The sequence below is a fragment of the Fukomys damarensis genome, unplaced genomic scaffold (assembly GCF_012274545.1).
Source record: "Fukomys damarensis isolate Sample0158 unplaced genomic scaffold, DMR_v1.0_HiC HiC_scaffold_19, whole genome shotgun sequence".
NCBI lineage: Eukaryota > Metazoa > Chordata > Mammalia > Rodentia > Bathyergidae > Fukomys > Fukomys damarensis.
This window is the reverse complement of record NW_022900931.1, coordinates 64,886,586-64,900,850: the sequence shown is the minus strand read 5'-3', so window position 1 is coordinate 64,900,850 and position 14,265 is coordinate 64,886,586. Positions and strand designations below refer to the sequence as shown.

Below are 14,265 nucleotides of genomic sequence, written 5' to 3'. Positions count from 1 at the left end.
TCCGCCCGCTCTTTCGCTCGCGTCCGACGGTGCGGTCCTCGTCCGCTCTGGCCAGGGTCGCTCAGTTTTCTGCAGCTTCCCGCTCGGGCTCGCTCTGGCTCTGAACTGGACATTCCTCCTCCTGTCTCTGTTCGCCTGTCTGGGTCTCCTGCGCCCCCTCCGGACCTTTGCACCCCTGTCTCTGGATGTCCTTTCCCCCCATCTCTGGGGTTCAGCCTCTTTTCTGGGTCTTCGTCCCCTGTCCCGGATCTCTGTCCCACCCTCCGGCTCTCTGGTCAACACTGCCACTAAATTTCTATCAGCCTTTGCCGGGAACCTCTGCCCACCTCCTCTTCTCTGAGGCCCATTTCTTGGGGACTCGGTCCCCCTCTGTCTCTGATCTCTGCGGCTCTCTCTGGGTTGCTGCCTTCATCCTGGGTCTTCCTGAATTTCTGTCTGTCAGGGCGTTTAATCTGCAGCTAAAGCGGATTGGGGCCCATTGGCCCTTGTCCTTGAGGGGGGTTAAGCTGGGAGGAAGAAGCCAGGGTGTCCTGGGTCCCGGGGTGGGGGAAGGGAGTTGCAGTGTGAAAAATTAGGCCCGTGAAACAGGACAGACGTCCCAGAGGATGCAGGCTAGAGCTGTAGGGGCTTCCTCCCACCCAGGGCAATGACCCCAACGACCTGGGTGTCCCTCACAGGTAGTCTGGACACCACCCCATCTCTCACCCCCAACCCCAGCTCTGGCTTCCAGTCAGAAAAATTACTCAGCTGCGGAAAAGCCTAAAAATATCTGGCCGCAGAGTGGAGAGGAGATGGCCTCGTCAGCGCCAAGCCCCTGCCGCCCTGCCTTCCAACCCTGTGCCCTGTCCCACTGCCCTGACCCCACCTTGGGGGAATCCTCGGGCCATCTCACTAGGCCACCGAAGTCCTTTCCTAAGTCTAACGTGAGTCCTGCTTGCTGCAGAACACCCGCTAGCTCCCAAGTTACCCCACCCCTAGTAACACGGGAGACAGGATGGCTGGGAAGGAGGTGGGGGGGCGCGGTGTGAGGGTGGGGGAGGGGAGCGGAGATAACTTCACCCCTCTTTTTCCAATTTCCCATCCCCTCCCCACCCTTTTTTCTCGCCTCCTTTCACGAGTTTCTCAAAATACATCAGTGCGAAGTCAGGAGAGCTAGCGGGAGAGATGTGCAGACGGCGGGGGCTGGGGGGCAGCAGCAGAGGGATGAGCTGCTCCGGCCCCTCCCTCAGGCTCTGTTTCTCAGCCGCTCCTCTGGGTCTGGGTTTCTGTGTCCATCACAGCCTTGCCCTCATCTCTCGGAGAGGCCCCAGGGGCCCAGAGACCCCAGAACTCAGAGCCCTGGCCAGGGCGGTCCGCCAAAGCAGGTTGGGGATGTTTCCTTTGGTGGCTGGGAGGGTGGACACAGCATAGGTCCCATATAACTCTCCACACCAAGCTGGGAAACTGAGGCCCAGCTGAGGAGCGAGGGATCTATGACTGCACATGAGACTATCATTTCAACCCAGATTGGTTTTCCCTGGGGAAAGCCAGGGCAGAAGCTGCAGATTTTCCTGGAGATGAGTGATGCTGGTGTAGGTGGAGAACTCTTTTGGACCAGAAAACAGACAGGAGCCCAGGGAGAGTTAGGACAAGGACGAAGGGGAGGGGGTGCAGGAGGAGGAGGAGTCGGAGTCAGGTCCTTGTTGGGACAGTGCTGAGAGCCAGGAAAGGATCAGGCCCCATAGTGATTCTCAGGCATGACCTTGGCCATGTCACTTTTGCTTTCTGAGCCTCAGTTTCCTCAGTTGCACATTGGGAAGATAAGAGAGAACCAAAAGGACATAAGAGCACTGGGCATGGTGATGCACACCTGTGATCCCAGCACCTAGGAGGCTGAGGCAGGAGGATCTCTGTGAGTTCAAGGCCAGACTGGGCTACATACTGAGACCTGTTTTGAAAAAAAAAAAAAAAAAAAACAAAAGAGAACAGAAACCTGGAGAGTGGACAGAGATCCCAAGAGAGGGCAATGGAGACCTCTACTGATGTCATTTTTCCTCAGCAGCAAGTTTCTGGGCCTGAGTATCTAGGGCAGGGGAGGGATCTCCCTGCAGACTCTCCTCTCTATATCCCCCCCTTTTTTTTCTCCATACCAGGAATGGGACTCAGGGCTTTGCTCTTGTGAGGCAGGCATGGAGCCACGGAGCTAAACCCCCGGTCCTCCTGGTCTTATCTTGTTGTCAGCTTGGCCTCCTCCTCAGGAAGCTGCATGTCTCCTCTGGCCCCCATTCCATGGATGTGGAATTCTGAGACCCCAGCTCATGAGCAGTGAACACCAAGCTCCAGGGGCTGCCATCACTTAAGTTTCAGGCTCAGTGTCATTGATAGCAGTGTGGGCCACACACAGGTTAATCTCATTGGCCAACATATTCTGACAGGAGCCTGAGGGGAGTCCCTGTTCCCCTATGGGCCTCATTCCGGTGGCTTCCATTCTCCCTCTGCCTCTGTGCCCCGCTCAGGGGTCTTGTCCCTCCTCCCCGGGCTCCCCCGCTCACGTCCTGGGTGGGGAGGGGCGGCTGTGTGTTGCATCCCGCCCACCTCCCTCCCCCCAGGCCGTCTGGCTGTTCTTTCCTCCCCCGTCCCAGTCTCCCTCGCCTCCATCTGTTCCAGCCCCTTCCTGGGCTCCAGCCCGATACCCTGGCTGCCTCCCCGCCTCGGGGCGGGCTACGCCTCGCACATCCTGTCCCCAGCCTGCTTCCCCCTTGTCTCCTCATCTCTCCATCTTTCAGCGCGTTGGGGCTCTTGCCCTCCCTCTGCATCTGTGTCCGTCTTGCGGTTTAGTCTTCCCACCTCTCTGCATCTCTGCCTGTCTCCCCCGGGTCTGTGCTCCTCTCTGGGTCGCTGTCCCACTCTTTTTGGGTTTCAGTCTCCCTTGGGGCTCCCCCATCTCTCCCTCCTTTTGTGTCTCTGTGGGTCTCCTGGAGCACCCTGTCTCTGTCACCCTCCTTTCCCTACAGCCCCCCCCTCTCCTTAGCTTTTCCCTGGGTCTGAGGTGGCCTCCAAGTGCCCCATCCACCACCTCAGGCTCCATCCTGCACGCAGCACAGGCTGGGGCGAGAGGCACGCTGGGGAACGAGCCGATCTCCCTGGCAGGGCCATCTGTCCCCTGCCAGGACACCTCCCGCCGCCCTCCCTCCCTGCCCCCTAGGCTGACAGCCTGAACTCCGGTTCCCCAGGGCTGCCCGGGCTGGGCTGCCGGACTCCTGCGCCCACTGCCCTGTCCCCACCCCGCGTCCCAGGAATGGGCTTCGGTGGCCTCGGAGGTGTCAGCTGATGGCAGCCCCACACCTGGCTCGCAGCGGGCAGGGCTTGCCCTGGGGGCAGCGCAGGAGCGGTGTGTGCATAGCAGACCGGCTGGGAAGCAGCTGTTCTTCTGACACCTTCGCCGAGGCCTCTCTAGCACCTTTTGCTTCCTCAAATAGACTGGGATCAGAGGCGGGGGCTGGGGGCGCAGGCTCTGGATCCCAAAGCCAGTGATGACAGGACTGGAGAGAAAGCGGGCCGGGATCCTGATTTCCTGGTCCGAGGGAGGTGGGCCTGGGGGTCAAGATTCCTGGGTCCTGGGAGGAGAGGACAGCTAGGGACCCGGGCTTCTGGGTCGGATGAGGCTGTCGACATAGACCTCTGGGTCTCGAAGAGCAGGAGGGTTTGCCATGGACTCCTGTGTCGCGGGAGAGGCGGCCCGGGGCCCTGGCCTGCTGAGTCCTAGACTCTCGCCGCAGCCTCCTGGAGAAGCGGCAAGAAGGTGCGGAGACTCTGGAGCTGAGCGCCGACGGGCGCCCGGTGACGACGCAGACCCGGGACCCCCCGGTGGTGGACTGCACCTGCTTTGGCCTCCCTCGCCGCTACATTATCGCCATCATGAGTGGTCTGGGTTTCTGCATCAGCTTCGGCATCCGCTGCAACCTGGGCGTGGCCATCGTCTCCATGGTCAACAACAGCACGACCCACCGCGGGGGACACGTGGTGGTGCAGGTAGCTGCTGGCGGAGCCCCGCCCGTCCCGCTGACGTCACTCTAGCCCCGACACCGCCCGGGCCACGCCTTCCCCTCCCCGCCTCGTGGCCCCGCCCACCCTCTCTGCCCTTCATCTCGGACCTCACCTCCGGCTCCTCCCTTCTTAAGCTCGGCCCTGACCTAAATGAGCACCGCCCCTATTTTTAGTTCTTTAGAAATGAAGACTGTCCCAGCATTAGGTGCCCTATGTGTTAACTTCCGTTCCATTTTGTTTGTTTTGTTTTTGGTACTGGGGGTCGAACTCACGACCTTGTGCTTGTGAGGCAGGCATGGTGCCACTGAACTAAATCCCCGGCCCTTCCATTCCATTTTGAATCTACCATTATTTATTTATTTATTTATTTATTTATTTATTGGTCTCACTATGTAGTTGAGACTGACCTGGAACTCACTATGTAGCCCAGGCTGGTCTCGAACTCGCAGCGATCCTCCTGCCTCAGCCTCCCGAGTGCTGGGATTACAGGCGTGCGCCACCACACCTGGCCTTACCAGTTATTTATTTGAGGCCTGTGTCCCCACGCTCAGGTCCCTGGGTCACATCAACTTAATCCCAATCCCAATCCCTGCATTTTGATCCCTCCTTCCTGTTGGAAGTACTGAGGATGGAACCCAGGGCTTCGCGCGTGCTAAACAAGCGCTCCACTGCTGAGCTACATCCCTAGCCCTTTTTGATTTGAGACAGTGTCTTGCTAAATGATCCAGCCGGCCTCCTGCCTCAGCCTCCCGGGTAGGCGGGATTACAGGTGTGTGCCAGGCTGACCCTGACTTTTCTGAAACTCCACCGTCACCCAAGCTACACCCTCCTGCTCTGGCCTCCCAAAGCCCTTTCTCATCCCAGAATTTCTACTCGTAAATTCAGTAGTGTAGAAGCCACACTCTTGGATTCTACATGAATCCTATTCTCATCCCTGCCTTAACCCTACCTGGGGATAATTCATAAACTGGAGAGAAGTGGAAAAAGAGAGCCATCCTGCACATGGGCCCCGGGACAGTCAGGGAGGGGGTCCTTAGGCAAGGAAGCAGGCCACAGCAGGCTTTGAGGCAGCCACAGGCCTTGTTGTTAATTAAGTAGTAGCACTGGACCTAGCAACATGAAGAGCAGTTGGTCCACTCTGACAATGGGATGGTGCGAGCCCTGATTGGCAGGTGTTTCGGAGACCTGAGGGAATTCATTGTGGCTGATTGGCTGAGGTGCCACATCTAGGGTTACTGATTGGTGGAGGGCAGAGTTTAGGCAGGGCGGCTGGTTTAATAAGCCTTTTGGTCCACAGAAAGCCCAGTTCTCTTGGGATCCAGAGACTGTCGGCCTCATACATGGCTCCTTTTTTTGGGGCTACATTGTCACTCAGATTCCTGGAGGATTTATCTGCCAAAAATTCGCAGCCAACAGGTAAGGTACCATGGTGGGGATATCAAGGTGGGCGGGAGCTACCGTTTTGTGGGTGGAGTTAGTGTGAGCGCGAATTGGGTGGGTTTGATTTCGAGGTGAGGCGAGGAGCTGTGTTGGGGGCGGAGCTTGCGATTGTGTTAGGGGGAGTCACCGAGGAGGTGGAGTAGTGGGAAGGGCAGAATCCCAGGGACGGCGAGATAGCTGGACCCCTTTCTCCCACCTTCGAATCAGAGTTTTCGGCTTTGCCATTGTGGCCACCTCCACTCTAAACATGTTGATCCCGTCGGCCGCTCGTGTCCACTACGGCTGTGTTATCTTCGTGAGGATCCTGCAGGGGTTGGTAGAGGTAAAGCCCCGCCTCTCGTGCCTGGCCCGCCCCCTGACCCCGCCTCTTCCGGTTAACTTGGGTTTCTCCTTCCCAGGGGGTCACATACCCAGCGTGCCACGGGATCTGGAGCAAATGGGCCCCACCTTTAGAACGCAGTCGCCTGGCGACGACAGCCTTTTGCGGTGAGAGGGAAGGAGAGGGGCATAGTTTCCCGCGAGTGAGGAAAGCAGCTGTGGCCTGTGCCTCTGTCCTAGAAAGGCGAGGGCTGGGGGTCCTTATTCCAGGATCCAGGGAAGATGGGCGCGTTCTCTGTCCACCTCGCCCCGCTCAGGTTCCTACGCTGGGGCAGTGGTGGCGATGCCTCTCGCCGGGGTCCTGGTGCAGTATTCCGGGTGGAGCTCTGTTTTCTACGTCTACGGTGAGGAACCCAGACGCCTGTTACTAGGTGGCTCTGGGCGGAGAGGGACCTGTCGTCACCCGGCTCCCGTCCCCCTGCTGACCCCCTTCAGGCAGCTTCGGGATCTTCTGGTACCTGTTTTGGTTGCTCGTCTCTTACGAATCCCCCGCCCTGCACCCCAGCATCTCCGAGGAGGAGCGGAAGTACATTGAGGACGCCATCGGCGAGAGCGCCAAGCTCATGAACCCCCTCACGGTCCGGGGCGGAGTCTGCGGGGCGGGGCGGGGCCGGAGGGATTGCGGGGCTCGAGCCTGCATCCCTGCGGATTCCTGCAGGTTCTCAGAAAAGACAGCACTGGATCCGCGGGGTGGGGGGCAGAATCTGAGAGCCCCATAGCGCGCGGTGGAAGAGAGCTTGGCAGGGGCGGGTGAAATTAGAAGCACGGAGGAGGCGTGGTTAAAAGCAGAAGAGACCGGATTAGAATGTGGGGATCAGAATGTGGCTGGACATGGGGCGCACACCTGTGATCCCAGCACTCAGGAGGCTGAGGCCGCAGGATCGCCACGAATTCCAGGCCAGTCTGGACTGCATAGTGAATGCAAGGCCAGCCTGGTACACATAGGGAGACCCTGTCTCAAATAACAGCCAATGGGGACTTGCTATTTCTTAGGGTGAGTGAGGCTGCATGATTGAATAGAAAAAGACTCCTGGGCTCACGTTTATGGGTTCCTGTGGGGCCCGGACACCCTCAAACTCGAGGGTCACTGTGAGCTAGACCCCAGCCCTGCATCCCTGAACTGTCACGGACGTGACACTGCCTGGGATGTGATGTGGCCGACGCCCTTGTATCCCTAAAGTCTCAATGAGATCAGAGTCACTGGGTCTTTGCGCGTGTCTAGTGAGGCCCCCAAGGGACCTGGAGACTCCCCAGCCCTGGGCTCCGTCTCAGCCGCCCCTTCCACCCCCAGAAGTTTAACACGCCCTGGCGCCGCTTCTTCACGTCCATGCCGGTCTATGCCATCATCGTGGCCAACTTCTGCCGCAGCTGGACGTTCTACCTGCTCCTCATCTCCCAGCCCGCCTACTTTGAAGAAGTGTTCGGCTTCGAGATTAGCAAGGTAGGGCCCAGCAGGAGGAGAGGAGACGGGAGCGGGGCCTGAGTGGTGGCCCTGAGGCCCTCCCCGCAAATCTGTACCGTGCTCCTGCAGGTCGGCTTGGTGTCGGCGCTGCCTCACCTGGTCATGACAATCATCGTGCCCATAGGCGGCCAGATCGCCGACTTCCTGCGGAGCCGCCGCATCATGTCCACCACCAACGTGCGCAAGTTGATGAACTGCGGAGGTGAGTGGGCGTGGCCCGGGCGGGGCTGCAATTGGCCTGGTTCCGCCTGGGCGTAGTAGCGCGCCTAGGGGCATAACCAATAGGCCGGCCGAGGGTGTGGGGAGTGGTCAGAGCCCTGGCCAAGGGTGAAGCTAATTGGACAGAGGCAGAGTGAGGGCGGGGCTGCACGGAGCACAAAGCCGGGCATCCGGCTGAGTTTACGGCTTGACTGGGCTGAGGATGTAAGGGTGAGAGGCCAGCACCGGGCTGATCGGAGCGGGGAACGGACTAGGGAGAAAGAGGGGCCGTGAGTTGGGGTCTTGAGGGGACGAGCCACCTGCTAAGTGGGAGCAGAGAGGAAAGGTGAGAAGTTGCACAGATCGGGGTCGGGTCCTGGATCCCCAGCGGGCCGGCTCAGTTGTCGTGGGCGGGGTTGGCGGGTAGGGGCGGGGCTAGGACGGGGGCGCTCAGTAGTTCGCGCTCCGCAGGCTTCGGCATGGAAGCCACGCTGCTGCTGGTGGTCGGCTACTCGCACTCCAAGGGCGTCGCCATCTCCTTCCTGGTTCTCGCCGTGGGCTTCAGCGGCTTCGCCATCTCGGGTGAGAAGCGCAGATCTGCAGTTGGGGGCTCTAGTCAGCCTAGGATGGGGCTTCTGCCTCGCAAAAGTGTACCCACAAGAGGGCATCAGGGGACCCCAGTGTGACGCCGCCTGCCTTTCTCCTGCCAGGGTTCAACGTCAACCACCTGGACATCGCGCCTCGCTACGCCAGCATCCTCATGGGCATCTCCAACGGCGTGGGCACGCTGTCGGGCATGGTCTGCCCCATCATCGTGGGGGCCATGACCAAGCACAAGGTGGGCGCCCGCCAGCACCGCGGCACCAGCCTCCCTGTCCCCTTCCTTGACCCCATCCCTGTGGTCCCCCACAGACGCGGGAGGAGTGGCAGTACGTGTTCCTCATCGCCTCCCTGGTGCACTACGGGGGCGTCATCTTCTATGGGGTCTTCGCTTCCGGAGAGAAGCAGCCGTGGGCCGAGCCGGAGGAGATGAGTGAGGAGAAGTGTGGCTTCGTGGGCCACGACCAGCTGGCTGGCAGTGATGAGAGTGAAATGGAGGATGAGGCTGAGCCCCCTGGGGCTCCCCCTGCCCCGCCTCCTTCCTATGGGGCTACACACAGCACTGTTCAGCCCCCGAGGCCCCCACCCCCTGTCCGGGACTACTGACCATGTGCCTCCCACTGAATGGCAGTTTCCAGGACCTCCACTCCATACATCTCTGGCCTGAGTGATGGTGTCAGGGGACCCCAGTCCTCTCTGTTCTGCCTCAGGCCTAAGAAGCACTCTCCCTCCATCCCAGTGATGTCACAACTTTTCCCTTCCTAACTTCTCTCAGGGGTAGGGAAGCCACAGTCTGGTGGTTTCAAGGATACCCAGATTCCCCTAAAGTTTCCTTTCTCCATTTGTGCTGCCTCAGTGGTTTCAAATCTCTCCTTTCAGGGCTTTATTTGAATGGACAGTCCAACCTTGTGCTGTTGTGATTTTGAGGCAACTCCTCCTTTCCTCCGACCCCAGGGATTCTCAGGCTGATCCCTGAGATTACTCAGCACCCCCATTCCCCCCAACCCAAGGAATTTCAAGGCCATCCCTGAGATTACTCAGCCCCCCCTCTCAGAAAAATTCAAGGTCCTCTTCTAGAAGTTCCAGATCTCTCCTGACTCTGTTCTGCATCTCCCAGGTTAGGTTAACCGATCACTCATCCCCGCCATTCCAGGGATTGATTCTCACCAGCGTTTCTGAGGGAAAATGGCGGTTTCAAGCCCCCCTCCCCCAGCAGGTTCTGCTGAAGCACCAGATTCCCCCATCTTGTCCCTAGCTTTGTGCCATGCCTAGGGGAAACAACCAAAACAGCTGTTTTAACTATATGCCTCTCTACCCCATGCACTTTCTCTGATACAATCTTCAGGTCTACATAGTGGCTGCTCAAGTCTATTAATTCAGTGGTTTGAAGCCACCGCTATTGAACTTCCCCCTGGTGGTTTCGAGATGCCCCTCTTCTGCCCAGTTCCTTGCACTTTATTCACCCGGGTGGTTTCAGACTGCCCTCAGCTTCTCAGTGGCCATTTGTTGTGTCCCTAAGGGGCTAAATGACTTCAAAGTCTGAGGTTCTTCCCCTCTCACACAACCCTCTTTCAGCCTAGAATTTGGGAACATACGTAGAAGACACAATCCCAGGACAGAGAAGGGGCTGGGGAGAGGGGTGTTTATCCTCGGGCAGGACTGTGTCTTGATGTCTCTGTCTCTGTGACTGTAAATCCTGCCCAGCCCCACTCCCAATAAAATGCTCTGGTGTACACTGAGTGGTCACTGACTAGGGGCGCGGGAATGCTGGGCCCGGCCTCCTCCCTCAGACCAGGCCTCTCATCCCCTAGCCCCTTCCTTTCCCCAAAGAGGAAGTCAACCCTAGCAGACTAGATCTCAGTAGGACCCAGCCCCCCAACCCCAGGCCAGCGGAGGCGTAGCCATGGGAGCATCGGGTTTATTCAGCGGTGTTCTGCAATCACCAGGAAAACATCCGTGCTGGACGCTATATCCAAGAGATTCACTAAGAAGAGTGTGCAGGCCTGGAGGGACCGAAAGGGGCTCACACGAAGTTGTTGGGGAGCGTATCAGGGGACAGCGGCTCCAGGCGCTGGGGGCGTCCCCCGCGGGGAGGCGGGGGCAGCTTGGGTGGCAGCGGCGGTGTGGGCGGCGGCTGCTTGGTGGAGATGTGCGAAGGCACCCAGGCATCCGGCGCATAAAAGTAGAGGTCGCAGGGGTCCTTCGGGGCATCCAGGTGCATAACTGTGGGAGCAAAGGGGAGGGGTCACCCCCAGCTGACCGGGCCTTCGGGGCCAGGCCTCTGGCCGGGGAGAAGCCCCGGGACGGGCGGGCGCGCTCTCTTGGGGTGGGTGGGTCAGCCGGCAGCCGTGCGGTTCTGGGCTCCAGAAAGTGTCCAGCGATCAGGATGAGGAAACAGGAGGGTCTGCAAGGGAACACAGCACTCACCCGGCTCGTCTCCGCTGTCCGGGAGCCGGTGGTGTGCGAAGGGCCGGTGTCGGGCTGCCCGCCGGTAGAGACACCACAGCAGCAGAAAGATGCAGATCAAAAGCCCGGTCCCAGCAAAGAACAGGCACAGGGCCCCTCCAGTCGAGCCGCGTGGGCGCCCCACGAGAGTCACGCCTGAGGGAGGAGCCCGGTGATTTAAGATCCCAGCCCCCTCCGCCCTCCGCCCTCAGACCCGGTCCGGCCCTCACCGGTCTCCTTCACGTGCTCCACCACGATGATAGTGTTCACTCTCTCGCCTCGCCCGCGCCGCTGGGGAGCCCGGGGAATTGCGGGGAGCAGCTGACTGGGTGGCTCTGGAGGAGCAGGGGGGCCCACAATCCGGGCTGAGGCCAGTGGGGTGCTCTGCCTTTTGGGGTCCGAGTTTTGGGGGGCCTTTGGCTCAAGGGACCCTGGCGAGTCTGAGGTGGGCAGTTGAGAGGGGTCAGGCTGGGTGGCCGCGAGGGTGTCTGCCTGGGGACTCGGGCGCAGCTCACTGAGGGCAGTGGCTGCATCCCTGAGGGGCCCAGCGGTTTCTGGGTGCAGACTAGTGGAGACTTCAAGGACGGAGGTTTGGGGGATCTTGGTTGCATCCTGGTGGTGGGCTGTGGGGAGCTCTGCTTGGGGAGTTTTGGTGGGGCTGGGGTTAGGGTTCTCGTGGGCCTCTAGGTGGAGGATTTCAGTGGGGTCAGGATGAACGTTCAGGGGGAAGTGAGAGCTTGGGGTCTCAGTTGTGCCAGCATCACTGGCTTCTAGAGATTTGGTGTCAAGAGGCTTGGTGGGGTCAGGGCTTTTAACATGTGAGATTTCAGGGGTGTTAAGTCTGAGGATCTTTGCGGATTCTTGGTGTGTGGTCTGCATAGAGTTAGCATTTGGGGTCTCAGGATTTTCTGGGAGTGTCACTTTTGAGGGACTAGGTTTTGGGGTGTCAGAGGATCCAGGGTGTGGAGGGTCTGTCGGGGCAGGGTCGGGGGTCCCAGAAGGCTCTGGGTGTGTCGCTTTGGAGCAGTTAGTGTGGGGGCTGTCCGGGAATTCTGATACTGAGGTGGTGAACGGGTCAGGCTGGGGGGTGTCAGGAGACTGGGGCTGTGGGGTTTCCAGATCAGGCCCGGGGGTCTCAGTGAAATCAAGAGCGGTGGTCTCAGGGTAAACTGCACGAGGCATCTTGGAGGGCTCAGGACGAATAGTCGCAGGGAATTGCGGGTTAGGGCCTTCTCCAGTGGCGTTTTCAGAAGCGCCAGGGAAGGTCGCTGCAGGGTGACCCATCCCCTGAACGTCAGAGCCCAGGGGCAGAGGGGCTGAAGGTGCGGCCTGAGAGCCCAGGAGGGAATGGAGGAAGACCAGAAGGAAAAGGATCGGACTGAAGGATTTCATAGTGTTGGGCGATTCCTCTAGCTGTGAGGGGGAAAAAGGGACGGAGGGGTTAAAACCAAAGCCTCCCGGAGTCCCGTCCACCAGCTAGGCCCCGCCCACCCGGAGGCCCCGCCCGCCCGGAGGTCCCTCTGCACCAGTTGGTTCCCAGGTGGACCTGTCCGTCGGGGCCCAGCTTCGCGCCAGGGAAGGACGCAGGGCCCCTCTGCAACCGTCCGAGTTTGTGGGGGGGGCAGTAGGGAAGGGAGAGACTCAGGGGCACCAGCTTCTTGGGAGGTGCAGATAATTTCCTTGTTCCCCTGAGGGGTTCCAGAAAAATTGGAAAAAGTGTATCTTTCCAAGCCCTCACAAATCCTGGACTGCAGCTTTGCAGGGTGTCAGACCTCTAGGGGACAGGGGTCACCTTCCTCTCCCAGGGCCCCCAGGACACCTGGACTGAGGTTGTTTACACTAGAGAAGGCTCAGGAGGAAGAGCTGGGCTCATGGTATGAAGGCTGCTGGGGGTTCAGACGCCGGGGCCACTAGGGAGAGGGGCTGAGCATCTACGTCCCGGATTCTTAAGAACCTGGATGTTCAGTTGTCCACGCTTTCCAAGCAGTAAGCCCGGGAGAGGTGGGGCTGGGTCTTGATTCTGAGCCCTGAGTTAGGCGTTTGGAATCCCTGAGTCCTGGGTCCTCCAGAAGCGGGGGCCTGGACTCCGCAGCCCAGCCCGGTGTGGGGTGGGAACCCTGGGCTCCCTGTTTAGTGAGGATGGAGCAGACTCCGTGTCCCGGAGCTGTTCTAAGCTCATGCACGGTCTGTGGGAAGATGGAGGTGGAGGCCATAGACGCCTGTATGGGACAACGTTGCTGGGTACTTAGGGTCTCCTACCTGCTCAGGGAGGTCCAAGGAAGCAGCAGTGAACGGAGCTGGATACAGACACAGGTGAACGCTGCAGACTGGCTCCGGGCGGGGCAGCAGAGGGTCCCATAGGTGCACAGGTGACGCACCTGACCCCCTCCCTGGGGACCCTGGGAGCCTAGCAACGCACTGAGGCTCTTAAAGGGCCAGAGATGAAGGGCACTGCCTCTGGGGTGGAGAAGGGAGTTCGGAACTGGATGGTGTGGGGACAGATGTCGCCCACACAAACCATCTTTGAAACCAAGGGTCCCCTGTCCTCTCCTTCCAGACCCTTCCTACTGTAGTTGCCCTGAGCCTCAGTCCAGAGTCCCCTCTGTTCAGACCCAGGAGTCTGGGCCTCCAGCCCTTTCTGTTTCCAGACACGAGTCCAGGTATCTGGCCCCTCCTTCTCCAGCCCCAGGTCCCTGGACCCTTGTCTCAGCCACTCTCACATTTAGGAGTCCGAGCTCTGCCTCTTCCCCTCGGGAACTAGAAGTCCAGGTTCCCATGGCCCAGGCTGCTCCTACCCTTCAGGGCTTCTGACCTTTGCCCCACATCCCCACTGTGTGTAGAAGTCTCCTTTTTGGTGTGGGGTCTCAAGCCTGTCATCCCAGCACTCAGGAGGCTGAGGCAGGAGGAGCATTGTGAGTTCAAGGCCAGCTTGAACTACATAGTCAGACCCAGTCTCAAAATGAAACAAACAAAAAACAACCAAAAACCTCATGAGAGTCAGTGTATGAATTGTGCTTTATTGTCACAATGTCCCAAGTCCCGCCCAGAACTCAGGGTCCTTGTCTGTGCCCCCACTTCTCGGTCTGTCCCAGGCTTTCTGGCTTTTTGAGTTTGCCTGTCGTCACCTGTCTGTACAGGCCTGCCCTGTCTCCGTCCCCAGCTCTCCAGTCTGCGCTTCCTCCTGTGCTGTGCGTGGGCCTGTGCTCTGGGCTGCTGTCCTTTCTCTGTCTGTCTGTCTGAGAGCCTTTCCTCTCTGCCTCTCTCTCCTCTTTTCCTTTCCTGCTGGCTGTTCCCTTTCTGAATCCCTTCCCTTCCTTCTGTCTTTGTCCTCCCTCTCCTGCTTATCCCTTCCCTTTGTCTCTCTTGCTGTCACTACTGCTTCCTCTCTCATGTTTTCCGTCTCTCTCTGTGTCTCTGACTTGTGCTCTCATGGTCGCTCCACAGCCTCTATTTTTATCCCTCTGACACACCCACTGTGACCACCTCTGTCGCTTCCCCTCCCTCTTCTCAGGTCCCAGCTCATGGTCCCAATTAGTTGGTGGCGGCCAAGCAGCAGCAGGGCCCCCACCCCCGGTTCCTCATTACCGCCAGTGGCTCCTAATGAGCCTGGGGGGGAGGTGACCCTGCGCCCCCGGCCCGGCCTGCGTCACTGCCCAGTGCGGGGGTTGGGGAGGCGATATAAGGGGGCTGTCCGCGTGCCGCCCCAGCCCACTGCG

The 14,265-nt window shown here is 59.4% G+C and overlaps 2 protein-coding genes across 3 annotated transcripts; one reads left to right on the top strand and one right to left on the bottom strand.

The window, feature by feature from the left end:
* Nucleotides 1–1,947: 1,947 nt before the first annotated feature.
* On the top strand, nucleotides 1,948–9,097 carry Slc17a7 (solute carrier family 17 member 7). 2 transcript variants are annotated; one of them, XM_033765885.1, is made up of 11 exons: nucleotides 1,948–4,011; nucleotides 5,324–5,442; nucleotides 5,674–5,778; nucleotides 5,865–5,952; nucleotides 6,102–6,188; nucleotides 6,280–6,422; nucleotides 7,136–7,285; nucleotides 7,376–7,508; nucleotides 7,976–8,086; nucleotides 8,215–8,342; nucleotides 8,417–9,097. In XM_033765885.1, exons 1-11 carry the CDS (start codon nucleotides 3,690–3,692, stop codon nucleotides 8,708–8,710), a joined length of 1,680 nt encoding a protein of 559 aa, XP_033621776.1. In that variant the 5' UTR covers nucleotides 1,948–3,689; the 3' UTR covers nucleotides 8,711–9,097. The 2 variants fall into 2 exon arrangements, with proteins under 2 accessions (XP_033621776.1, XP_033621777.1); XM_033765886.1 differs by having other exon boundaries at nucleotides 3,744–4,011; nucleotides 5,674–5,788.
* Nucleotides 9,098–10,056: 959 nt separating this feature from the next.
* Gfy (golgi associated olfactory signaling regulator) lies at nucleotides 10,057–11,941 on the bottom strand. Its single transcript, XM_010640726.1, has 3 exons — nucleotides 10,780–11,941; nucleotides 10,532–10,705; nucleotides 10,057–10,327 (listed from the first exon to the last, which is right to left on the bottom strand). Exons 1-3 carry the CDS (start codon nucleotides 11,939–11,941, stop codon nucleotides 10,128–10,130), a joined length of 1,536 nt encoding a protein of 511 aa, XP_010639028.1. The 3' UTR covers nucleotides 10,057–10,127.
* Between the last annotated feature and the right edge of the window lie 2,324 nt (nucleotides 11,942–14,265).